General features: G+C 51.8%; 8 protein-coding genes across 8 annotated transcripts; 4 read left to right on the forward strand and 4 right to left on the reverse strand.

Annotated features, from left to right (window-relative positions):
* Window positions 1–465: 465 nt before the first annotated feature.
* POSPLADRAFT_1138770 (hypothetical protein) lies at window positions 466–3,532 on the forward strand (the record flags this gene model as incomplete). The annotated part of the gene is made up of 3 exons (XM_024484948.1): window positions 466–1,124; window positions 1,176–3,297; window positions 3,356–3,532. The coding sequence occupies 3 exons, from the start codon at window positions 466–468 to the stop codon at window positions 3,530–3,532; spliced, it is 2,958 nt and encodes a 985-aa protein (XP_024340214.1).
* An 871-nt stretch (window positions 3,533–4,403) lies between these two features.
* Window positions 4,404–5,036, reverse strand: POSPLADRAFT_1138977 (hypothetical protein; the record flags this gene model as incomplete). The annotated part of the gene is made up of 3 exons (XM_024484977.1): window positions 4,404–4,549; window positions 4,648–4,763; window positions 4,819–5,036. The coding sequence occupies 3 exons, from the start codon at window positions 5,034–5,036 to the stop codon at window positions 4,404–4,406; spliced, it is 480 nt and encodes a 159-aa protein (XP_024340215.1).
* Window positions 5,037–7,670: 2,634 nt separating this feature from the next.
* POSPLADRAFT_1045750 (hypothetical protein) lies at window positions 7,671–12,957 on the forward strand (the record flags this gene model as incomplete). Its single annotated transcript, XM_024478848.1, is given in 23 exon segments — window positions 7,671–7,919; window positions 7,974–8,134; window positions 8,217–8,263; window positions 8,318–8,370; window positions 8,450–8,490; window positions 8,510–8,593; window positions 8,647–8,715; window positions 8,766–9,110; window positions 9,169–9,399; window positions 9,456–9,772; window positions 9,877–9,954; window positions 10,012–10,263; window positions 10,510–10,644; window positions 10,700–10,804; window positions 10,863–10,949; window positions 11,149–11,196; window positions 11,424–11,540; window positions 11,610–11,744; window positions 11,990–12,124; window positions 12,189–12,305; window positions 12,373–12,486; window positions 12,544–12,666; window positions 12,890–12,957. 23 exon segments carry the CDS (start codon window positions 7,671–7,673, stop codon window positions 12,955–12,957), a joined length of 3,111 nt encoding a protein of 1,036 aa, XP_024340216.1.
* A 2,402-nt stretch (window positions 12,958–15,359) lies between these two features.
* On the forward strand, window positions 15,360–17,186 carry POSPLADRAFT_1045751 (hypothetical protein; the record flags this gene model as incomplete). The annotated part of the gene is made up of 13 exons (XM_024478849.1): window positions 15,360–15,402; window positions 15,461–15,599; window positions 15,663–15,699; window positions 15,754–15,843; window positions 15,910–16,011; window positions 16,068–16,134; window positions 16,184–16,221; window positions 16,273–16,348; window positions 16,482–16,582; window positions 16,645–16,796; window positions 16,851–16,924; window positions 16,990–17,046; window positions 17,104–17,186. The coding sequence occupies 13 exons, from the start codon at window positions 15,360–15,362 to the stop codon at window positions 17,184–17,186; spliced, it is 1,059 nt and encodes a 352-aa protein (XP_024340217.1).
* An 802-nt stretch (window positions 17,187–17,988) lies between these two features.
* On the reverse strand, window positions 17,989–18,579 carry POSPLADRAFT_1139366 (hypothetical protein; the record flags this gene model as incomplete). Its single annotated transcript, XM_024485026.1, has 3 exons — window positions 17,989–18,083; window positions 18,187–18,302; window positions 18,362–18,579. 3 exons carry the CDS (start codon window positions 18,577–18,579, stop codon window positions 17,989–17,991), a joined length of 429 nt encoding a protein of 142 aa, XP_024340218.1.
* Window positions 18,580–20,621: 2,042 nt separating this feature from the next.
* POSPLADRAFT_1139356 (hypothetical protein) lies at window positions 20,622–21,524 on the reverse strand (the record flags this gene model as incomplete). Its single annotated transcript, XM_024485023.1, has 1 exon — window positions 20,622–21,524. One exon carries the CDS (start codon window positions 21,522–21,524, stop codon window positions 20,622–20,624), a length of 903 nt encoding a protein of 300 aa, XP_024340219.1.
* Window positions 21,525–22,131: 607 nt separating this feature from the next.
* POSPLADRAFT_1180360 (hypothetical protein) lies at window positions 22,132–24,298 on the forward strand (the record flags this gene model as incomplete). The annotated part of the gene is made up of 11 exons (XM_024488749.1): window positions 22,132–22,282; window positions 22,340–22,430; window positions 22,483–22,590; window positions 22,642–22,701; window positions 22,753–22,875; window positions 22,932–22,968; window positions 23,026–23,057; window positions 23,107–23,313; window positions 23,370–23,415; window positions 23,472–23,746; window positions 23,804–24,298. The coding sequence occupies 11 exons, from the start codon at window positions 22,132–22,134 to the stop codon at window positions 24,177–24,179; spliced, it is 1,506 nt and encodes a 501-aa protein (XP_024340220.1). The 3' UTR covers window positions 24,180–24,298.
* A 50-nt stretch (window positions 24,299–24,348) lies between these two features.
* On the reverse strand, window positions 24,349–24,674 carry POSPLADRAFT_1055489 (hypothetical protein; the record flags this gene model as incomplete). Its single annotated transcript, XM_024480646.1, has 4 exons — window positions 24,349–24,372; window positions 24,424–24,437; window positions 24,494–24,535; window positions 24,593–24,674. The coding sequence occupies 4 exons, from the start codon at window positions 24,672–24,674 to the stop codon at window positions 24,349–24,351; spliced, it is 162 nt and encodes a 53-aa protein (XP_024340221.1).
* Window positions 24,675–24,871: the final 197 nt, after the last annotated feature.

The raw sequence follows: 24,871 nt of genomic DNA on the forward strand, positions 1-24,871 counted from the left end.
TCGGCCTCGGTCACGACTAGGCTCCCGACGTCCACGCATGACTCTGCTACAGCCTCCTTTATGTCTTCTGTGTCTGGATCTGGCTATGCATCTTCCTCTAGTCATGGGTCTTCCTCTTCTGTCCATACGTCCTCCTCTTCCGATCATGCGTCTTCCACTTCTGGTTATGGGCCTTCCTCTTCCGGTCATGCATCTTCCTCTTCTAATCATGTCCCCTCTAAAAGCTCGTCTAACGTCGTTACCACCCACAGCCACGCGACGACGGCATCTGCATCACCCTCGAGCGCGTCGTCGGACCCGCCCTCCTCCGTGCCCTTATCTCTCAGTACCTCCATGTTCAGCTCGTCTCCGCCCATATCCAGCGCGTCTCGCTCAACATCGGTCTCGACGTCTGGCTCTTATAGCGGTTCGTCGTCTGCGTCCATGTCCCCCTCATCCTCGGCTTCTAGGTCTGGCTCGTCCGTCATGTCATACTCTGCATCCGTGACGTCTGGTACATCGTCCTCTGCATCCATGGCGTCAGGTGCATCGTCGATGTCGGCTAGTTCAGCGTCGTCGGCATCCCGCTCACTGTCTTCTGCGACCTCCGCGAGCGACCGTTCGTCCACTCTGGGACCCACATTCACGCTGCGCACGTCTCTCTTCCGAACCGACGCAAGCTCTCGCTCTTCGGACTATCTGTCCAGCGCAACCTCTGGGAGCGCGTCATCGGCGTCCTCATACAGCTCTGATCCGCATACGACAGCGGACTTGTCCACCTCTGATCCGCCGTCCTCTTCGCCCTCGCCAACATACTCTTTCTCCTCCTCCTATCCCCAACTCCAGCCGTCATCCCCCTCGGCCACCGCTACGTATTCCTTCCCCGCATACTCAACATTCACCTCGTCCCCTTCGCCAACGTCGACCTCGTTCACGTCTCCATCACCTGTGCTCGCGCCCTGGACTAGTTCGAGCACCCAGGTAGCAACGCACTCGAGTGTATCCCTGAGCTTGAGCACGGTGCTCATAACCACGGTCGTCACCTCCACCTTCACGTCCGACGGCTGGGTCGGCACCACGCAGTACACCACGACCGAGGTCACCGGCACTCTGATCCCCGAGCAGCGCGAAGCCCACGGTAACATGTATGTATCACGTTGTCTCTCCTCGACGCAAACTGACGTTCTGCCACGCAGCTTCGAGCACTCCCCTGGTGCGCTTGCCGGCCTTGTCGTCGGCGTCATCGCCTTCGTTGCGCTGCTTCTCGCGTGGGGTCTCCTCGCATACCGCCGCCACCGTGCGCAGCACCTCGCCGCCGAGGCCACCGCTGCTGCCCTTGCCAACAACACCTCGCGCCGCTCGGGGCCCATGCTCGCGGATGAAGATGACGACGATGCACCTCCGCCCATATCGCCCGTCTCCGCAACTAATCCGTTCGAGCCCAGCACTAACCCGTACGAGTCCGCCGCGACACGGAGTGCGAATCCATTCGACGACAGCGCTGGCATGGTGCACGTCGGCGCGCCGGCCTCGCTCATGGCCGGTATCGGGGCGGGGGCGGGCGCAGGTGCGGCAGCGGGTGCACCTTACACATACAATAGGCTCCGTGGAGGAAGCTCCGGTGACGTGCTCGCTGCCCCCGACGGCCCCGGGTCCATGCGTCCGCGCAGCACCACCGAGCTCGCGGACCTCGCGCTCGGGCGCGCCTCGCACGCGGGCACCGGCTCCAACAGCGGCTCGCGCGGCAACTCGGGCGCGTTCACCGATTCTGCATTCGGCTCGCGCCTCTCGACCACCTTCCAGTCTGGCGGGGGGTCGGCGGAGGGTGGCAACGGCGGGGGGACGCCGACGGAAGAGGAGGCAGGCATGACGGGCAGCGGCGAGGGCGAGGGCGACGCGCTCATTGCGCGCGCGTCGGACAGCGATTTCTTCCCGCCCATCCCGATCGTGGATACTGGCGTGGGCCCGACGCCCCCGCGCCCCGCGCGCTCGCCTGCGCGTTCGCGGCGCTCGTCGTCTGGTCTCGAGCCAGCTGCGTGGCTGAGCAGGCGGGGTCCCGGTGAGGGTGTGTACGCCACGGTGCCGATGTCCGCGTCGTCGTCTGTCGGACATGACGTCAATCTCGGCGGCAGCCCCGCACTCGGCGGTGCTGCGCGCTTGGACAGCGGAGACCCCTTCCGCGATCCGCCGGACGACGCCGGACGCACGGCCTGGGACGGGCTCGTGAATCCTGGTAACGGCTGCAGCAGCGGGTCGGGCAGCGAGGAGCTTAACCACGCGACGGCTGCTGGTGCAGGTGGAGGCGTGGCTGGTGTGGGAATCTCGTCGGGGTCTTCGCATGGGCACGGTGGATACATCTCTGGTGGGTCGACTCATACTCATGGACACAGTGGGTCGCTGCAGGGCCATGGCTCTGCGCACGGACACGAGTACGCGTCTGGCGGCTCGGCATACGGACACGGTGCTGGATCGAGCGAGAACGGACACACGTACGCGGCGACTGCACCCGTGCACGAAGGACGGCGCTCGCCAGGTCCCTCGAGCTTGCTGCCAACACAATCAGCCGTACCACCGCCGACCGCATACCGTGCCCCTCGCGCGGATGACGACGACGACGAATACGACGAGGACGGCGAAAGTACATGGGGGCGGAAGAAGACCAGCAGAAGAAAGAGCTTCCTGGGCATCGGAGGGGGCATGCGCCGCCCGCTGCCGTGGAAACGCGCGAGCGGACGCACGAGCGGCAGCAGCGCCACGTCAAATACGGAGGGCACGAGGAGCTCGTACGCGCGCGGGACGACGAGCGGCAGCGCGAGCGACTCGCCGGCCATGAACAAGCGAGTGAGCCCCGTCACGTCGTTCTACACCCCGCGCGCGATGGGCGTGGACCCGCTTGTCGCCATGCCTGCCGGGATCACCGCCGCGCCGTCGATGGTTGCGTCTATGCCGCGCCACGGCTTCGCGCGCCCGCACTCGCCCACGCTCCCGCCGGGCTCCCTCCGGCAGCCCCCTCTGGCCTTCCTCGCGCGACCGTACGCCAACGCGGACAACAGCGACTCGTCGCCGTCTGCCGAGGGCCAGGCAGGGTATGGGTATGGGTATGATGGCGGGTATGGCCACGGCTATGGTGTGCCGCTCCCCGCATGGCGCGTCGTGGCGGACCATATGCCGTCGCCGGCGCCGACGGAGGGCTCGAGCCATAATGCGCCCGAGGGGCTGCTCGACCCGCGGCTCGGCCAGCTGGGCACGGTAGCCATGCGTAGTCAGGGCGCGATCAGCTTTAGGGACGAGGTGGATTATTCGCGGCCTATTGGTGGGGTAAGTGTTTTGACCTAGACTGTGTGATAGATGGGTCGCTGACTGAGGTGTCGTGTAGCTCGTGAACAACCGACAGCACAGTCAGACGACGTTCCGCACCGTCGAGACGCACGATGATGATGACGAAGATGATGATGATGATGAGGGTGGGGAAGAGGACGAGGATGCCGACATCGAGAACAATGACGGCGATGCCGACCATGAGTCGGTGGATCCGGACGACTCGGTCGTTTGAACCTCTTTCCTAGAGTGTTCCCCAACATGTTCTTCTATGCTATTCATATAGCGCCTCCGACGCTCACGCTTTCCCCATTTTACCCTATCGAATCCCCAGATTTCCCCATTCCCTCCGATCCAAGAAGCTCTCATTGCCATTTCGCACATATAGACCTCCCGATCGCCTGCTGTCTCTCGCTGTCCTGCTCTCCTCTTCCCTACCCCCTCCCCCCCCTCCCTACCCCCCCATCTCGCTGCCCTCCATTTATCCAGCAGTCCGCGAGCAGCAGATGTAAAACTGTACCCTTACTGTCGATGTCCGACTCCCGTCATCACGCGCAGCGTTCATGCCCTATACACAGCCTACTACTTTCTACTATAGTCACCGCCGGCCTTTGAAGAGTCGTGCTAGATCTCGGATGCCGAACTCCACTGTAGTACTAGTAGCTTCACCCTGTAGTCATTCATGCCGCCTTCGCCGCAATACATACGCAATACCCATTTCCAACTGCAGCCCAGTACAGTCCGGCGTGTGGTCTGTCACTATTTGGTATGTTTGGTATTGTCTGAGATAGAAAGGAGTAAGGGGACTACCGCACTGACAATTACGATCAGATTGATAATCGTAGTTCGGATCTCTATCTATATGAGGACTGATGAATTTGTCGATTGGTTGAGCGCAATGTTACTTTGATGTATAATTATGTACGTTAAGGATTACTTCTAGTTGAGCGAAGCAGACTGTAACAAGAACAAAAACATCACTTGATGGCGCACTCAGAATCTTCCCACTATGAATCATATCGGGGAACCTCAGTCACGTCGACTTTAACCACGTATACCTCAGGTGTGCCAACTAGCAATGGTAGACTTGTGGTGATACTATCTTACTATCCCCACAGTGTGCGCGAACTGGAATGTGCTGATGCTTGTACTCGCGTAAGATGCAACTTGGAGTCCATTTGCAGCACGTACGGAAGAATCTGTGCTCCTGGAAACACAGCATCCCAAAAGACATCTCCGGATATATGGCAAGCTAGCACGACAACGTGCCGTTCTTATTATTTATGCAAGAGCCTGTGCTCAGAGAGATGAGCCGAACTGCTGTTGAGAGTGAAGAAGGAAATCACGCACCTAGATCAACGATAGAGCTGGTCTGACTACCTTGGTTATTTCTACAGTAGCATTGCATGTACTCGCCGCCTGCCAACCCACATGATCCAACATTGCAGGAGGCGGCAAACCCGCCGCTACACAAGACATGTCAACGTTGGATGTCTCGAAGAGGATGCAACTTTTAATCACTTCACGGCGCAGTTGAGGTCGCCGTCATAGTTTGCCACACAGCCATTCAGGTTGAGCGTCGAGCTCTGCTGCGATCCGTTGTCAGCGGTGCAGCTGGCAACCAAGTTCTGGCCGTCGAGGGATTCATCCTCGCAGGTGGTTGCGTAGTTGGCGAAGACAATAGGCAGGCACAGAGCAGCGGCAGTGAGGACCATAGCGGAGTGCAAGATTGGAGACATGTTGTCCTCTTGGTCACCTAAGGAGTGCTGGAGAAACCTGAGGGATCATGGAACTGGCTTGTATTTATATCTGCGAGACATCCGGTGCTTCCTTCCTCTACAAGCCTCATGGTACTACATGTACACATTGTCAGATGGAAAGATTTCTGCGTGTCAAACTCTACTTTATGCCGTGATACTTTCCATGGCAGACCGCGAACAAGTATCAAAGCACATAATGCACTCGGGCTACGTATTTAAGTATGTGAGCGCTTCCTTTTCCAGGAACATTAGGAGACCTTATGGTCGAGTTCACCGAGATCAGGGATTCCAGCATACCGCCCCGGATATGTGGATCCGAAAGGAAGGTTCGAGACAATGAAGCCCATATAAGCAGGTATAACCTCTGCACAATCCAGCCTCCAATGGGACAATAGGAAAACTGGGACTTCTCTGAGTCACTGAGTTAGCGCTTCTAGAACGTCCATTCGGCTCCAGCAGGCACATTCAGAGCTTCAGTGATCCAGTTGCCAGACGAACACCTTTGTTCTACTTCGCTCTACTTCAGCTCGTCGGGGCATCAGATAACCTCAGCACGTTCCATGCGAGACGACAGAAGCAGTAGTTGGCAGATTATGAATCTAATGCGATTCAGGAGGCGAGTCCATGCCTGCGAGGACCAAGAACGCCGTAGCCATCATGTTGACCGACACAGGCGTACACGTGATCCTGCCAGTGTGCATCGAGCGATCCATGGTGGGGAACAATCTGGGACCGCCAAGGATCACCGACGTGCAGGCTTGTAGGTAGGTTTACGCACCGCTCCGAGTCGCTGCTAGTGACGCCTTATCCGAGCAGAGACGGCGGTCGCTTCGCAACATTCGTTCCCCTTGCTCGAGAGTCGAGGCTAACACGAAGACGATACATTTCTTCCTGCTGGCCCAGAGCTTGTATAGTGTGCGATCCATCTGATTTTATTATCATTCGCTGTTGTCCCTGAATTGTCCAGAGGCCATCTTGACGTTACGCTCCACTTACCCTGTGCAGACAGCGGATAGTCCCGTGGGTGGCGGCAGAGGTGCGCGACTCATTTTGGGACACCGTGGCATTTATTACTAGCCTGTAATACATTGCTTCCATAACAACTAGTTGTAGTGAGCTAGAGTTGGTGATGCCGCAGCACAAATTTCCTCGAAATCTCGCAGTAATTGGTGATCAACTCATAATGAGACCCAGAGTGGGTTGATTTTAGAATACAAGTTACTGTGCATACTTCCTATACATTGCGAATATTCTCTAAGGCTGCTGTGCAGGTTAAGCAGGCGAAGAAACGAGTTTCTCGCCATCGTGACAAAGTACATTGCGCCGAGTTCAAAACTCGTTGTGACCGTGACAAATGAACTCCCAGCCCTGTTCAGAGGTGCCTGTGACCCGGGACTGAACACTAGTCGAGTCGATACAACGACGCATTGCCTGGCTTCTGCGTGACCAAGGGGCAGGCGATCGGTGGATTACTCTTATCGACTCTAGTGGTGGTAGTGGTACAATCGGTGACCGGGGTCCCCAAATTCACTAACTCGCTCGATTTCCGTAAATAACATTCTGCAAGCGCGAATCTTCAAATGGAGCTTCTGGAAGTTTGTAGCGTTACATACCCAACATACACTTGGTATCTGTGCACTTGAAATGTCAGTTCGATAGACAATGTTCCGTGCGTGAGGAATACCAAGTGCGGCCTTTGGGCGCTTGTCTCGTCCTGCGCGCTCGCTGTATTATTAGCGCCCATCCCCTCTTGAGCTCATTCTATCTTGCAATCTAATCAGATCTGTCACTTCGTACTCTCTCAGAAGTACTAGTACTATATATACCACGAAATACATAACTTAAGCATGGATTATGTATTCTGAAATAACAATGGATGATCCGCCATATAACATAATGCAATTTTTCTGATTCAGTAGTATACTGTAAGCTTTTTCTCGACCACTGTTCTTCTCATTGCGAATCTCTATGAGATCCACCTTCTCTGATATCCCAATTAGCGATGCTATCAAGGCATCATGAAGTTTGGCTGCAAGCCAGCAGTCTCAATAGTAATAAGAGACCCAACGTGCAAATTGTCGAGGAGAAATACAATACTCAGATCGTCAGTGTACTGTAGTGTGGACGATCTAATCAGAGATAAGGAGGATGCCCCCCCACCCAATCGGTGACCTGGGGCCAGCGCTAAACTAACGAGGGTTGGAGTGAAAAAATAACAGAGCGCCTGCCCCTTGTGCGTGAGCCTGACTTTGGGCTCCTAAATCCGCGTCAACTACGCATGCGCATACACTCTCTCCAATAGGGTCAAGGAAGGTTGCCTTTGTTATACAGTTCTGCCGCATTGGGCAGAACGGAAACATGAGGACAGCACTGGCAGGTTCCATGCATTGATTGTGGTCGTGGAAGTTTCTAGGCTCCGATGTGTGTGATATATCAAATCTTCCTGCTATCGCATACACTTGAATTAGGTCCTATCATACCTTCAGTTCTCTTCTGCTGAGGAGGACACACAGGTGAGGTATGCTGCCTATCTCATGACTGTGCTCAGACGCCATCGCTCCCTCTATATATATGGGCATTCGACCTGTCAAGGTGACTGTACAGACCTCAGTCATGAACTCACTCGATAACCACCAGGGCTCCCAGACCTTGGACGAGGTTCAGCAAGGTACTTCTGAAACTAATCCAAATGTTCCGCCGACGTCGGCCAAAACCAACTATCAAGGTACTGCTAAAGAGATTGGATTGGAAGGAAATACTGAAGCGGGCGATGTAGAGTGTTGCAAGCATTGCGAGACTTACAAGAATGCACGGAGGCTTGTTGTTGCTCTGGATGGTACCATGAATCAATTCGGCTTGAAGGTATGTGACTTCATATGTTTACTTAAGCGGTTGTACTTTTCCTGCGATGCTCAGAACTCAAACGTTGTCGAGATATATGCGCGAATTATCAAGGGGGAGGATCAGCTCACATACTACAACAGCGGCATTGGGACGTATGCCACACCATCCTGGCGCTTTGGGCTTAGCTTTCTCAAGACTAGATTTGATAGTCATGTTGACCTTGCGATAGCTTGGTGAGTAGAATCTCAATTTATGTGTATCATGAAGTAATTAGCAAGCCAGGAACTTCGAAAGAATCATTCTGGCAGCATACAGGTGGCTGTCCGAACATTACAAGGATGGCGACAGGATCTTTCTCTTCGGTAGGAACACTAACGTAGCCTATTAAAATTCAGCAAGTGATTCTCATTATTCAGGCTTTTCACGAGGTGCATATCAGGCTAGGGTGCTTGCAGCAATGATTGAAGAGGTACGCTTTCTCCAATGGGCATATTATGATCACACCATCATCGTGAATGACTCTATGTTTCCCACCATATCGGGTCTAGGTCGGCCTCATTTATCCCGGAAATGAGGAGCAAATCCCCTTGTATGATTGATCATAACAGCCATGATTGTTGCTGGGCTGATGCGGCCAACATTAGCGCGTATGAATTGTATGCTGCGTCAGCCGGCGCGGCCGAGATCAACTCGTAAGCTCCAGCTTGCATGTAGTAAATTTGCGGCTGATGGTATCTTATATCAGGCGAATGACCGCACGGTTCAAGGAGACTTTCTCCCGTCCAAAAGTCAAAGTCCATTTCATCGGCGTATGGTAAATACAATCACGTGATCAGTGCCAATCGAAACAAATCATCTATGTAGGGACACTGTGTCATCCATCGGTATCTTTCGAAACAAGGACAAGGATTTACCCAGGACGCAGAAAACCCACCACATTTGCCAATTTCGGCATGCCTTAGCACTCGATGAACGTCGAGTCAGATTTTCCCCAGAGGACGTTCTCCGCATAAAATCACCGCGACCCAGTCGTAAAGTCAACCTTAGTGAACCTCAGGATGTAGACGGAGTTATTGTGAGTCGTGCGACGGAGAAGTCTTCAAGGGAACAGAAGGAACAGCCAGGAAAGCAAAGCGAGGGAAGAAAGGGTGTTGGGGAGGAGCGTGAACGAGTCAAAGAAGTCTGGTTTGCGGGGTGTCACTCGGACGTGTACGCTCTCGTTCTTGAAATCGCCTATGCCTTGCCATAACTCACTATCATGGAGTAGCGGAGGAGGGAACAAACAGAACGAGAAGCTTCTCATGGACGAGATACCTGCGCTATGGATGGCAAATGAAGCACAGGCAGAGGGACTCAAGCTGAAGATCTCTAAATTCGACTGGGACGACGACAAGCTTCAGGAGCCGACGCCGCCAGATTCTCTGTCATTAGAATGGTGGCCGCTTGAGCTCATACCGTTTCTTAGCCGAAGGAATGATTTCCCCCACCCTCGACGATGGTAGGACGCACGTGCATGTGAACTCGCCTTTCTAATTGATATTCACCTTCTCGCAGGATTCTTCCTCATTTTGGTGCACACCGCTTCATCTATCCAGGGCAAAAAATTCACCTTTCTGTAGCTCTCAAGGGTAAATACAGACCTGCTGCGCAGTTTGTGCCCTCTCTGTCGTGGAAGTCGACGACACCGACTTGGGACGACATACTTGGGAAGACACTTGACGTATCCGATAATGATTGGATGGACGAATTGAGGGACCATCTCGAGCTTGATCTTCACGACATTTCCAAAGCTACAGTTCTCATCGGTGCACTTAAGCGGAACACAGACGTCTCTGACTCGCTGGATCGTCTACGTATCCTAGCTCTTGACCGTGCGTGGCTTTCCGGATACTGTCCTGCTCTGCTGAAACCTTCACAGGAGCACGAACACGAGCGATCATAGAAGCAGATAAAAATCTTTGCGTGTGCCTTTCAGATATTATCAAGAAGAATGGAACTGAATCGCCTCTGAGGGCAAAGGCCCTGAAACTGATCAGCAGGGTCGCTGCAGATTGTATGTCAATGCTGCACAAAATTGCCTTATCAATCCGCCTTGACCTATTCGGCACAGCGCTTGGACTGGAGCAATTATGGCACGTCGATATTGCGCAAGACCTAGCCAACAACCTCCGAAAAAATGAACCGATGAAAATGCCTCCGCTTGAATTATCTGTCTTCCTACAACTTTATGCGCCGCAACAGGGGGACAGGGCCTGCGCATACAAATTCCCAACAGATGCAATGCATGTCGTGATCACCTCCTTGCAAACGGCATGCGCGGCATCCGGTGTGTCTGCCCTAGAATTATTTCTCGAAAACGATCGTAAGTCCTAAGCAGCATATCAGAACTGATGCCAACATTCAGCTAATCAACGAATATTTGGAACACAGCACTTGACCAAGTTGACCGGATATCATCACTGCGCAATCTCACGAAGTTATTCAAGGACATAACCATGCCATACCACTCTCTAGCCACCGCTGTAGATCGACTGACCGATTATGACAAAAGTAGGATCCCTCATAATTTGCGTAAGACACTTGTGCTTGACATCATCGATATTATTAGCCATGGCACTGTGCGAATCTCCTGACATCGAGCTGGTTCAAGACTTGATTGATTCAATCAAGTCTCTCCTCGATCCGGAGCAACACTCCGTTCTGCTGTCCGTTATCCGACACTTGGCAGAATACGTACACGAATGTAAGTGCTGTATTCTAGCCTCTAAACAAATGCTGAGCCCATGTTATGATCTCAGATGAAAACAAAATGGTTACTCCTAATGCCAAGAAGGGTATCATGAGGTACATAGCGACGTCTGCTCAGTCCGCTATCAAAATGATCAACCGAGGGTCAAATACTGGTGGGTATAAGTTGTAACAATAATGAATGATCCGCATGGTCATGGTCTAACGCTCTAGGTAACCATCAAACTTCCTTCAGCTCACCTTATATCTCCAAGGAAATATGGGCATGGCTCGTGGGAGAGATTGCTACGCAGGCGCGAGGTGAGGATGCCCCGGAATTGACGCTATAGTTTTCGATGGAGGAGGCTCATGCATCGATCACCGTAAGAAACAAATCTTAGGCATGACAAGCTACATAGGGTCATATTTCGGAAATCCGATACCGCAAGCCACGATATGAATACCGGTACAAGTACAATCCCTGCCATGCTCAGTTCATTGTTGTAACATAGAAAGACAGAGACCACCAAGACAAGCTGGACCAACCACGTACAAGAGCATGGTACACGTGAGTGTCGAAACATAACCGTGGCTCGGTTGAATATTCGGCTCACCGATTTCAGGGGTTCTGAGACCAGTATTCATGAACTGGATCGCACAAAAGTATGAGAAGGAACTAACCGAGGGGCATGGCACCATTCTTTTGTCTCTCACGTGGTTGGCATATCGTTCCGGGAGCAGTTTGTTGCCAAATCGGATCTATATACTTCGTCCATTCATTCGACCGATTTGCAGGCTCTATCCGCGAGAACGTCTGCGATGGCAAATTCATGAAGACTCTCAAGGACGATCTGAACATTGAAAAGAGAAGAAAATATGCCCTTTCTGGTGTTCGGCACCTTAGCTATATGGGTGAGTTATGACTTGCTGCCAATCATCACTGCTTGAAGAGGCATTCTGTGCTTCGTATTGATGTATCAGAGAAAACCTGCGACACAATGCGGGGCCTCCAATTCATTGACACATTATATGGACTTTTGGAGTTAAAGGATGACGAGACAGATCTGTGGGAGCGTTCAATGACACTTATTGCGAGGCTGATAAGTCATTGCTCTGGTATGTCAGTCACTCGAATCATACAAGGGGATGTATATTGTTGAGCAAGATAGATGGTGGGCATAGGACGACCTATTTGGAAGATATGAGGTTTACTACGACCTTGCGCATAATGTTGAAGCGCCCAGATGGCCGTCACATCTGGTGGTTTCTTCACACAATGACTCCTCGCGACTTGATAAGAAACGGTATGATCATCTGTAAAATCCACAGGGAGCAAGGATACTCACTGCGTTGGGTCATAGATTACATTCGTAAAGCGCTCATTGATGGCGATGATGGTAGTTCTCTGGCAACGAACGTACAGATACTGCGACAATCAGGCTCATGGTCGAAAAAAATGACAGCTATGGAATACTTACTATTGTTTGGCCGTTACGGTATGCTTTATACTCTAGATTCTGTGGTTCCTTCTCTCTGATAAGACTATGGATTGTTTGATAGATGACGCTGCTCAAAAACTACAGCGACTTGGATTTCTTGATAATCTAGTAGGGCTCATTGACTCACAAAGCATCGTATCTCTCGATGATCTCGTATCTCTTGACTCGTGGAGTTCATGTATGTCCTTTCGTGCCTGTGTGGGCGCATTACGAGCTGATCAGCAACCTTCTGATACGATCAACAGCTGATACCAGCGGCAGCTCGAACCTAAGCCAAAAGCTCTTGACATGGGTGAAAGAGCAGCCTCTCAACACATCAGAATGCACGTTTTATATTTGTGTTCTTTCACATATGGCAGGTAAGGATTCTCTTCTACACTTTTTGCACTGTTTGACACTCATCGATCTGGCCGCAGACGATGATAGTAGGGATCACCTCCACGAGAATGGTCTCATTCCTGCTCTAGAAGAACTGATGCAAGAGAATAATGAGCTTGCTCGCGCTAAAGTGGAGCATATTATACGCAATGCAGATAAGGGTAAGCGAGAAAAACATACATGTTTCTCTTGGCCAGCAGTGGCGCATAGTATCGGGCCCACTCACTACTTAGTTTCATGCATAATTAGGGTCAGACTCCGTTCATACAAACGATCCGTTCGCTGATCCGAATGAGCCGCCTGCTGATGGGCCTGGATCCACACACATCGAGGAGAATGCGAATTTGGAAGAGCATATATAGCAACCTGATGTGGCAGTGGCAGGGTCAGAATGGAATGATCCCTCAAGCTGTACAGGCAGTCATGTAGAATGGGGTGAAAAAGAGTACTAGGTTAGGATATATGAGTACTGCTTGTTGAGCTTTATACTCAGCCCACAGGGGCGCTGACGAGTATGCCGATGAGTTTGAAGAGGACACAGGAAGGATAATGATGTGCCAAGGGAGAAGATATGACAGATGCGCTCCAGGGATTTGAGGTCGAGAAGCCATGCAATATGTGTCACCGCTACAGTCCACGGAGTCGATCGCTGGCCGGATGTGGTCTCCATTAGCCAGAGATGATACTCATACCCGGGCTGCTGGTAAGATACATTTCTCCGGATCGCCGTGTGCGGTAGCCTGTGCATCAAAAAGAACTGTATTACAGCCCTAGTTAGTCACTTATGATGCATGCCAGTACCCGGCAAAATGAGCTTTTAGAAAGGCCATATCTTTTCATTCACTGTAAATAATATCATAGGATCACGATCCACGATTTTGGCACAACAGGATCGGTCCATGCATCGCGGATCCTTCTGAGATACTGGACGTGTTTGTAACACAGGGTGGGGATGACAGTGTCTGATGAATTGTGGACGTATGTTCATATTTAATAAATGATTGATGCGGTGGCGCGTATGATACACCTGGCAATTCGTAGGATAGTGATGCGTGATGCACTGCTTACCCTAGTACAACGAAGCTCTGAGAACTGCTGATTGACTCCAGAGTTTTGGCGGGGAACACCTCGCTGGGCCGATCTTCCAGCCTTTGCGGCGGTAACCGCAATCTGTCACAAGAACTTATACTACATGTACTGTAACAATAATGCGAGCTAATTTATACACCTGTCTAATAGTCTGCGCAGTTGACCATATACTAATAGGAATGACGGTCAATGTGAATTGAGCGTATAATCTCAACGGGAACCTTCCCCCCCCCCTCCCGACGAGGCATACTGGAAGACTTCTGCCGCGCACACCAAGATGATGTCTGTTGAGTATATTAACGCCTAGTCCACATAGTGGCAGGTGTTCCTATCGACACTCCGACGAGGCGTTCAACAACCGTCAGGGTATGAACCATGTCGATCTCCAGGGCTGTATATCGTTTTACTCTTTTAAACAAGAAACGAGGCTCGTCCCTGGAAATGAGCGCGCCGATGAGCGTTAGCAAAGCCAGGAAATGCGCGAGGTGATGGATGACTGAGATGCTGCCAATCGACCGGGATGGGTATGTGCTCAGCGAAATGGAAAATGGATTGCATAAGGGAAGGGCGTATGGAGTGCACAGACCACATTCCAGAGTCAACCACCGCGAAGGCGCAGGTTGCCGTGACCAGATAGATGCTTGTTTGCTATTGCTAGATTGTCGATGCAGCAGATTATACACCAGCTGAGATAACAGCTCACTCCAAGCATGCTCATCTGGGGTGTGTAAATGGCCCGTGGTATGAGATTGTTCGAAGGGAAGAACATCCAAAGCGGGCAGGGTCGTCTTCATGTACAATAGTTGGGTCCACCAAGGCAAATTCTGTATCCTTGAATATGTCGTCAGAAGGTTCAGGGTGGTAGAGGAACCGTTGCGCAGAGTGAAGGATAACATACGAGCAATCAGTGAAGACGATGGATCCAAGAATGACGAGGAGCGTAGCAAGCTAACTAGATTCCATACCGTATAGAGAGCCAGAGAGTAGGGAGCTAGAGGATGTGAAGCGGGTCAGACACGGACAACCGGAGCCTGAGGATGGTTGAAGGTAGTATCGATGTCTGCTCTCAGAACGGCGCCGTGAGATGTGACAGGCCCTGCATAGTACTTGAGGTTCCCATATGTTGGACGCAAGGCCACATGGGCTATAGTACAGAGATGAGATGAACCTTGAGGACCAGCTTAGTGGGTCAATCGACCAAGGCCTAGCGAGATGCAGGTCGGTGAACAAGCGATGGAACACTGACCGATCGTTGAATTTGCTATCAAGACAATCACCGATCGTAGTTATCGCTGTGTCTGCGTCGCATATTCCCAACCCATCTACAGCACTCGACAACGCCATTGCGTCAGACTATGGACCATTGAAAACACAACGACACTGCGAGGATCTTGAGGGTGCATAGGATGGGACACACGTATATCGACGAGACTCCTTAAAGTGACCACCGCCGCTTAGCGTTTCTTTCTCGAAGGGTGTATTGTGCGATGGAGGAGTAGCCGGACGACAGCTTTGCACTGACTAAAAGCTGTCGTCGGCCCGTGGCGTACTAACCTAGACCCTTCCTGCCGTGTTCATGTGCCAACAAGGCAGTACGAAGCACCCGGCACACTGGCGCCGATGTACACGTCTCCCTTCGGCGTAGTAGCGAGGATAGACAATGACATACGTTCGAACTTCGAAGCATACCTGCGGGGTATAAAGAGCCATCATGTAGGACTGACTCAGGCCACAAGGCACATTGCTACCCACCACATCAAAAACGATGTCTGCCATCCCAGAGCTCCCTTCAAAGAGAATCCCATACGGTACGGCAATTGGCCACTTAGACCAATCCGACAAGCTGACAACGAGGTTCTCACACAGTGAGGCTGGGAAAGTCTGGCCTGAAAGTCTCCAAGATCATTCTAGGATGTATGACATACTCCAGCGGTGAAGGTACAGGGTGGGCCGGTCAAAACTGGTATCTCTCCGAGGAAGAGGCCGTAAAGCATATAAAATATGCGTATGTACCGTTGTCATTCTACGTACATTGAGATTCACTCGCTCATCGTTCCCTCGGCGACAGGTACGACGCTGGGATCCAGACGTTCGACACTGCCAACGTGAGTAGACTGACGGTCGCCGTGGTCTTCTTGCATCATTCACGGGCGTCGTAGGTCTATTCGAACGGCCAGTCTGAGGAAATCCTCGGGAGGGCAATCAAGAAGCTCAATCTTCCCCGCGAGGAGATTGTGGTCATGACCAAGGTCAGTGGTTCACGTCGGCTACACAACCACCGCAGCTGATGCCGACGTTAATTGTGCTTTTCGTAGTTCACCGCCCATGTCTGCAAGAATGTCCAAGACTTCGTGATTAATCCAGAGGAGGCTGAAACAGAAATTCGCTGCGTCAACCAATACGGCACCAGTCGCAAGGTTTGGCGGCTACCACTGCCACCCACAAGTAGTTGACTGATCATTTATCCTCCCAGCACATCTTCGATGCCGTGCAGGCTAGCTTGAAACGTCTGCAGTTGGACTATATTGACGTCCTGCAAGGTATGTTCTGGTTTGACTTGATGGTGTACGCTCACGCAATTCCTCATAGTGCACAGGTTCAGAGACGGCGCCAACATAGAAGAGATGGTGAGTACAGTGCGTACACTTGTAAGATCATGTTTGACCCCGTGCTATCAGATGGAAGCCCTTCATGACGTGGTCAAGGCTGGGTGGGTGCGCTATATCGGAATGAGTTCCTGCTACGCTTGGCAGTGTATGTTTGGTAATATCCGTGGAACTTGCTCGCGCTGACCGGATATCGCCCCGACTTGAAGTCCATGTTATGCAGAGTGAGTATACTGTGCTGACCAGACAGTATTTGCTCGACTGACACGTCGAGACACTAGGCTACGCCATCAGCAACCGTCTAACACCCTTCATCTCTATGCAAGACCATCACAGTCTCATTTACCGCGAGGAAGAACGCGAGATGTTCCCGACTCTCAAGGTATATCAGATGCTAGGCCTGCCATGGTGATTAGGATGTCTCGCTGAATTTGTCACGCACAGCACTTTGGTGTTGCGTCGATTCCCTGGTCTCCCCTAGGCCGTGGTCTGCTCTGCAGGCCCTTCAGTGAACAGAAGGCCACTGCGAGAGGGCAGAGCGACTGGTACTCTGGGATGTACCAGCAGAACCCCGCTCTGAAGGCAATCATCGACAGGTGGGTAGATGAAGTACCATTACGGGAATACTGGATTTGCTGACATTCGTGTAGGGTCGAGGAACTTTCGAAGAAGAAGGGCGTGAGCATGGCCCAGATTTCCATCGCTTGGTCGCTTTCCAAGGATGGTATGCTCATTCATTTGTCCAACGAGCTTGACGATGTCCGACTGATGAGATTTCCCGCAATATAGTCGTTGCTGCGCCCATAGTCGGTACGACCAGCCTCGCCAACCTCAAGGACATCATAGGTAAGCGTCTTCCGTGCCTTGTGTGTATTTCTGGTGACCGAATACCTTTTGCTGCAGAGGGTGCCCTCCTGCAGCTGACCGAAGAGGAAATCAAGTATCTGGAGGAGCCCTATGTCCCGCTGAAGGTAATGGGACATTAGAGCATCTAGTGTACGGCCCTCCGATCCAGCCAGCGCCGATTCCTCGCGTGTACAATAACATATAACAGCTTCAATCAACACTGCTATCAGTTGTACTTGTTTCCCTATGACAAAATGCCGGATGACATTCAGTGCGTGGATTCCGCACGGCTATACGCGTATAAGATAATGCACAGGACGGTGCTGCTTTCCTTGCATAAGCGAAAGGTATGATACACAGAGTGATCCTCAGCACCAAGCGGTGCCGAGTGCGACGTCGAAAACGCATGGCGTAATCTTGAGACCGACGATGTAGAGTCTATTCTTTTGCTTGATTCATACAATCTGCGATAGAGTGAATCACTGACAGTGGGTTTGGTGTACTTATATCCCCGTCGCAACGCTGTGTCCATGTATGAGCCTGTGTGAGGCTTAAAGGACTGCTTCCGATTGAGCGAAGAAGGCTGCGACAGACTTATCACGCTTTCTGAGATCACAGTCACCCTCCCCACTATGAACTATAGCAGCCGATTTCAGTCACTCCGACTTTACCACGTACATCTCAGGCAAACTAGCCAACGATGGTAGACTTGTTGCCGTACGCTGTCCCCGTAGTGTGCGCCGACCAAAATGTTGGAAGTACAGTCGATACTTACGGTAGTAGATCACTTGTCCATGTATAGAATTAAGTTACGCCGTTCGTTCTGTACTTGTTTCCTGACGTGTTTGCTGGCTACAAGCCGTGTTAAAAACTGTTCATCTCGTCGTTCTGCACTCTCAATCCCTGCCAGAAAATTAACACAAAATGTGCTGAGACTCGTGTTCACGCAACATGCAAGTCCATTCGAAGCACATACGGAAGGTTCAGGGCTCGTAGGAGTACAAGACTGTAGAAAGCACCTCCGTAGATATAGTAAGCTACATTAGCACGCCAACACGCCGTTATGATTATTGATGCATGAGCCTGGGCTCAGAGAGATAAGCCGAACTGCTGTTGAGACTGAAGAAGGAAATCACGGACCTAGATCGACAATGGACGCGGTCTGGCCACTTTGGCCATTACCACAGTAGCACTCCATGTACTCGCCGCCTGTCAAGCCACATGATGCGACATCGCATGAGTAGGAAAACTCGCCTCTGTACAGGACATGTCAACGTTGGGGGTCTCAAAGAGGAGGCATGCAATATTCAATTACCTCGGAACGCAGTTGAGGGTGCCGCCATAGTTTGCCACACAGTCATCCAAGTTGAGCGTCGAGCTCACCTGCGATCCGTCGTCAGCGGTGCAGGTAGCGACCAAGTTCTGGCCGTCGAGGTGTTCATCCTGGCAGCTGCCTGCGTAGTTGGCGGAGACGATAGGCAGGTACAGAGCAATAGCAGTGGCGACTATGACAGAGCGCAAGATTGGAGACATGTCGTTCTATCGGTAAGGAGTGCTGGAGAAATATGAGAGCTCATTGAACTGACTTTCCTTTATATCCGCAAGTCATCCAGTGGGTCTCACGTTCGCTGTTGGGAATCTGATTGACACTGAGGTATTACGCGAAGAGCATACCGTGACGCACAGGCTGTTCGAAGGCTCACACCCGTCGGCGCTCGACATGGACAGTGTCTAAAAAAGCGTGTTCTTCGCTTAATTTCGCTTAATGGGAGGCACAGCTTTCAAGCCCGATGTTTCACGGGAAAGGTTGATTGTGACGCTCGTGAGCCATGAGAAGCACACTGCAGAACTTGATGACCGTCAGTACAAGACGGACGAAGACAAGGTTCTGGCAGCACAGAGTCAGCTTATTGATCTGAAGTGCTGTGCCCTGGCCCCGGTACTCACATTGTGCAACGAAGAAATGACGCGCTGTGGCCACAAGATGTATTGAGCAAGAGGGTGGTGATGGCATTGATCGATGCATGTAGACAGTCCAGATGTTCTGAAAGATACAGCAAAGAGCGCCATTAGGGGCGTTCCAGCTGATTCCGTATCGTTAGACCTGCTGAACTCAATGTGTGCGTAAGCGGACTTCGGGTGGGAATGGGCGGGCTATGCACATAACTTCGGTGAATTGTGGCTGGAGTCATTACTTTGCGGGTCCCGCCAGGTCGGGACCACGATCGTGACCGTTGATTCCTAGCTGTGCGTCAGCCCCGCTTGCGCACAAATGTTCTCGGTCTATCTATATGGAATTAGCTCTCGAAGTTGCTGCTTACAGCGCTTTCCGAAAACCTGTCTTTCGAGACGGGGAACCTAGCGCTTATATCACGCGCTTGAGTCCCGATTAGGCCCAACCTCTGCTAAACCCATCCCTCTGTGGACTGGAGCCCTCAAGAACATGGTACAATAGTTGCCAATGCTTTACATATGGTGTGAAGCCTGTATATCAACGCTGTCGGTCGACGTTGCTCGCGCTGATCTAGATCTGATGAGTTTCGCATTATCTACCTGACTTATTAGGCAATCCCGGATGTCTCCGCGCCTGGATATGCAAAAGAATATGTGGCGCAACCTAAAGATTTCGGAAAGCGCTGTAAATATTGCTGAAGAAAAAAAGAGAATCAAGTGACCAAAGCAAGCGACAAGGATCTCATATCTCCTCCTCGGACAGCGACAAATAAGCGACTGCTTGTCGCAAGCGCTCGCAGATTCTGACTTATTACGGCAGGCTTGCGTAATCCGCCAACCTGATTGGCTGATCAGCCACATCTGAGCGCTTTGAAGCAGCGAAAAGTCATTTGTTTTTCAGCGACATTTAACCGGCAACAACTTTGAACGCTGCGAAACGCTATTAGCACTGAAGTTGTCTTTGTGGCTCAAGCGACCAGATAGTCAGTAGCCTTGGTAACTGCCCAGGCCTCTGAGCCTATAACGACGACATAATGATGACGATTGAACGCTGTAGTTCGTATGAAGCTGCTCATTTGCGGCATCTCTCTCGCAGTCGCATGTCCGCGGATTTTGTTGGATTGTGACCGCGAACAACGGTTTCAAGAGGTCCTCCACCACACGTGTGGCACGTGAGTACTTACTCTGCGAGAAGGATTTAGATCCATTTGCTTTCGCGAAATACTCACTCGACGCCGGATGAGACCGGCCGTGCGATGTCTTGACCATTTGCGCGCCTCCCCACTCTTGGAATGGCCGAACACGACACGGATCTGATCAAACCATATGCGCTCCGTATTCTTCTATTCAGCATTATCTCCGGTGCATCATGCTACGCCCGTGAGCCCATATATGAGCATTTCTCCCGGCTGATTGAAGGCATGACAGGCGCACTTTTCCGGTGCTGTGCTTGAGAATCGCCACACATTATTTGGTTATGGCTCCCACGATTGATTGGCAAGACGATGACAGCTGAGTAAAGAACGACGGTCGGCGTGCAGCAGCGCAACAACAGGGATTCGGAACGAATAGCCCACATCGCATGCGCCAGTCAAAGTCTCAGTGCTAAGACCCGGGACCGGTCAAGTGACTGCCAGGGGTGACATCTGCCGTTCGGGTGTCCAGCTTTGCAGCCGCCGTCCTTCGAACCACAGCCCAGGTCGCCCACTGCCGAGACTCGTAGAGATTGCAGCATACTCCCACCGGGGTTGCACATGGCCCTGCAGCAACCCTGATGCACCGCCGAGAGCTGCATTGAAGACCAATGATCCGATGATGCCATCTGGAGCCTCCGTGTTACTTTCGGAAGAAGGCTCGTCGCTGCTCGACTCATAGGATAATTTGTGTGGCAGCTCGGGGTTGGCAGCCACGCTCGAAGAGGAGCTGTCGTTTGTAGGGTTAGGAGGAATGTGCAAGAGCATTAGCGGCAGCGGGGATGAATGAGCGCGTAACAATGAAGCTTTCGTGAATGGCGCGGAGGAGATGAGCAGCCCCACAACGGGGTCGACCGAAGTGAGCCAGTCCGCATTTGGTTCTGCATCAGAGGCGCAATCTGACTGCGTGGTAGGGGCTGAGGCGTGAACGTGGGCCAAATAGCGGTAGAGAACGCCTTCGAGCTCGCGGAGGTACTTCGGCGTCGTCTTCTTCTTCTCGTCCTTGCATTGCGCGAGGATGCGTAGGCGCGCGCGGGGTGCGTCCGAGGCAGAAGGAACCTGGCCGTTATGTGTGTCGTCAATCTGAGTGCGCCCTGCGCTTGCAGGATTGTTTTGGATTATAGGAAGCCACCACCACCCAAGGAGGTCGATGCCGCCGTCGTCCTTGCCGCCTATACGCCTGAGCGACATGGACAGATGCTCCTCTAAGAGGGCCAGCGATCGCTTTTCGAATGCGACACCCTTGTGTGTTGCAGATATGACAGCATTACGCTTTGTCACGATCTGTAATGACCGGTAATATGTCCGTTGGCATAGCTCGCGCACTATCATAGCTGCATATTGCGCACGTTCACGTCTCCTGTATCATGTTAAATTTGTCACAACGAGTCATCGTTGCCCGGAATACATACTATACGCACCTCTTGTATTATCCCGCCGCAAACTTCGCCTCAACCTCCAAATAGATGATGATGAAATCGCGAGGGGGTGCGCTACCTGCCTGCGTTACCGATGTGCGAGAGTGGCAAAATGCTTGCAGTTGAGCTTGAGTTTAGCGCGCAAACGAAACGACCAGTTGACCCTAACCATGAACTTAGGTTGGGTTTGAAGGGTCCCATTATGCCCGTGCTATGTGATTCTGAGCGCCGGTGATCTTACTTGCACGCTGGTACCTAAGTCGAATATGAACCTATAGTCCAGTTCTACACACAGGGCGGTATAAACATGTTGTCTCGTCATGTCAACCTGAAGAATAGAGTTAAAACTCAAGGTTCTGTATGTCGAGGGGCCGTTATCGTTTGCTTCCGGAGCAAGGGGCGCCGATTTTCCACCCCATGTTGGACATGACTCAGATCTTCCCTCCACTCTCCACAAGCTATCGCTTCTTTGGGGCTTTGATGCCGAACTGAAAATCCTTCTTGATCACTAAATGACCACCATGGCGACATCCCAAGAAAAGTTGGATCGTACCTTCGACACCGAGAAGGATGCTGGGTCGCTATATGAGACGCCGAAGTGGAGCCAGAATGGGTCACGATTGCACAACCGTTTGGCGCAGAAGTTGCTGAGTTGGGGCGTAGAGGAACGAGGTGCGTCTGTGTCCGTGTCCGACGATCGCCTGCGCGTGTCTTATCCATGTGAGGTAGGTATCCTGCCGGTACAGCCAGAAGAGCGAACAGACACCCACTACAGTAAAATATTCTTCATATGGTTATCGTTCAACTTCAACATTCTATCGTGCGTCGTATCCTGTTTTCTTGATTTTTTAACCTCACAGATGATACCGAAGATTCTCTGCGGGCACATTAGGCCCCGTGGTTTACGGCCTCAGCCTGCGAGACTCATGTCTCGTTATCTTATTCTTCAATCTATTGTGCAGCGCTTTACCTGCGTATTTGTGAGTGGTCTTGTAATTCAAGCACGAATTAATCGCATGATCGTCGTTTAGGACAACCTGGGGACCTAAGCTCGGCCTCCGCCAGATGTGCCAAGCCCGATACAGTTTCGGGTGCGTGTCCAGCACGTATTGATCGATGCCGTTGATCTAATCTCCTCACAGGTACTTCGGCGTTATCATAGCCAGTGTGATCAACCTGGCTGTGATGTGCGGATACTGTATTTTGAATTGCATCCTTGGAGGGCAGACACTGTCAAGCATCACGAATGGAAATCTATCTTGGACGTGCGTAGGTGGTCACGCAGTGGGGCAGTCAATGCTTATTGACAAGAGACACACAGGGTCGGAATAGTCATCATTGCTGTCATCTCTCTACTTGTACGTCTATATGACTATTTCTACTCTTTCCTCTGTGACTTATTTTCCTGTGTGAAGGTTTCGTTTTGTGGCATGAAAGTCCTTACATGGTTCGTCTGTCCTCCTAACATACATATGCCTCTTAACGTACGATCGCAGGTATGAGCGCCTTGCTTGGATCCCAGTACTCGTCGTCTACGTCGTGGCACTCGGCCTTGGTGGCAAACACTTGGGCAACCCCCCACCTGCGGAACCCGCTACAGCTTCCTCCATTTTGACTTTCGCATCCACCGTCGCTGGCTTTGTCATCACTTACGCACCACTGGCGTCCGATTACACTATCTACTATATACCCGATGCTCCAAGGTTTGCCCCCTCCACGCAGCTCGTTGCACTTTCTCTGATATCTATCCATGATGTAGTTGGAAGTTGTTCATATACTCCTTCCTAGGATTCAACGCATCGATCGTAAGTAGCTCTTCGTCGAGCCATTTCTGCACGGGTCTGACTGTGTCCGGCTATAGGTACCCATCCAATGCCTAGGCGCGGCCGCGGCTATAGTAGCGACCAATGTCCCTTCATGGAACGCCGGCTACGCGGATGGCAATGTCGGGGGGCTGCTCGAAGCTATGCTCAGTCCCTCGGGAAACTTCGGGAAGTTCCTCACAGTGCTCCTGGCGCTGAGTGTGACCGGCAACATCGCGCCAACGCTGTACTCGTTTTGCCTCTGCTTCCAGGTGTTTATCCCACCGATGGTTGCCGTGCCGCGGTACATGTTCTCCCTTTTAGCAACTGCTATGTGAGCATACATCCTTTATCCCGCCGACGTCGATGGTCTTACTGACATGATGCTCAGCATCATTCCCTTGTCCATCGTCGGACAACACAAATTTTATGACGCTCTCAGTAATTTCCTAGGGCTCATTGGGTACTGGGCAAGTGCGTTCGGCGCCGTCATTCTCATGGAGCACCTCGTCATCCGCCGGGGCAACTTCTCCTCATACGATTTACGCTACTGGAACAACTACCACAAACTGCCCACAGGCCTCGCGGCTATCGGCGCGTGCATTCTTGCGGTTAGCTTGATCGTCCCGTCGATGAACCAGGTGTGGTTCGTCGGGCCGTTCGCGAAGACATCGGGAGACATTGGATTCGAGGTCGCGTTTGCGGCGACAGCATTATTCTATCCTCCGTTACGGTACTTAGAACTCAGATTTAGACCGTTGGTATGAGACAAGTTCACGCAAAAGACACATGATATCGCTTGTAAGCTATGTGCAGTGGACAAGAAGCAATTATACGGAAGATCTCGTTTATTGATCTAATATGATTAGGGGCCGGACTTCATGATCATTTGCCACGAGTCTCCTTAATGTCCGCCTCGCAGTAATCATACTGCCGTTACAGGCAGGTGTAGATAGGATTCTAGAAACAAGACGTGTTAGCAATTCTCTGCAGAACTTACCCATGACTTACACTGCCAGTCGGCGCTACGATGGGCGAATTGTTAGCTAGGGCCCAGCGTCACAGAATGTGAAGTACATACTAGGAATACCCGAGACACACTTCGGTCCAGGACCCCATGGTTCTGCAAGGTTGTCAGCCATCACAAATACAAATCACATATAGAGGCGTTCAAACACACCTCTAGCCTCGACGGGTGTGGCGGCCGCCTGGGTGGCGAGAGCGGCGAGGGCAACGGCGAAGACTTTGACTATGAATTGCATGGTGGTATGTCGAAGTGTAGAGAACGAGTATTGAGGGCGGAACGAATGCTTGGGGCCTGCGGTCATCCCGTGCATCCAGAGCTTTTATATAACACAGAATTTGAGACCGACTGCAGCGATGACCCGGCCGTTTCAGCCTCCATTCTTGCCCCAAGGAGCCATCAACGGTGGGGCGCTGTGCCGTATGAACGCGGAAA

This window comes from Postia placenta (assembly GCF_002117355.1).
Source record: "Postia placenta MAD-698-R-SB12 unplaced genomic scaffold POSPLAscaffold_5, whole genome shotgun sequence".
Classification (NCBI taxonomy): Eukaryota; Fungi; Basidiomycota; class Agaricomycetes; order Polyporales; family Adustoporiaceae; genus Rhodonia; species Rhodonia placenta.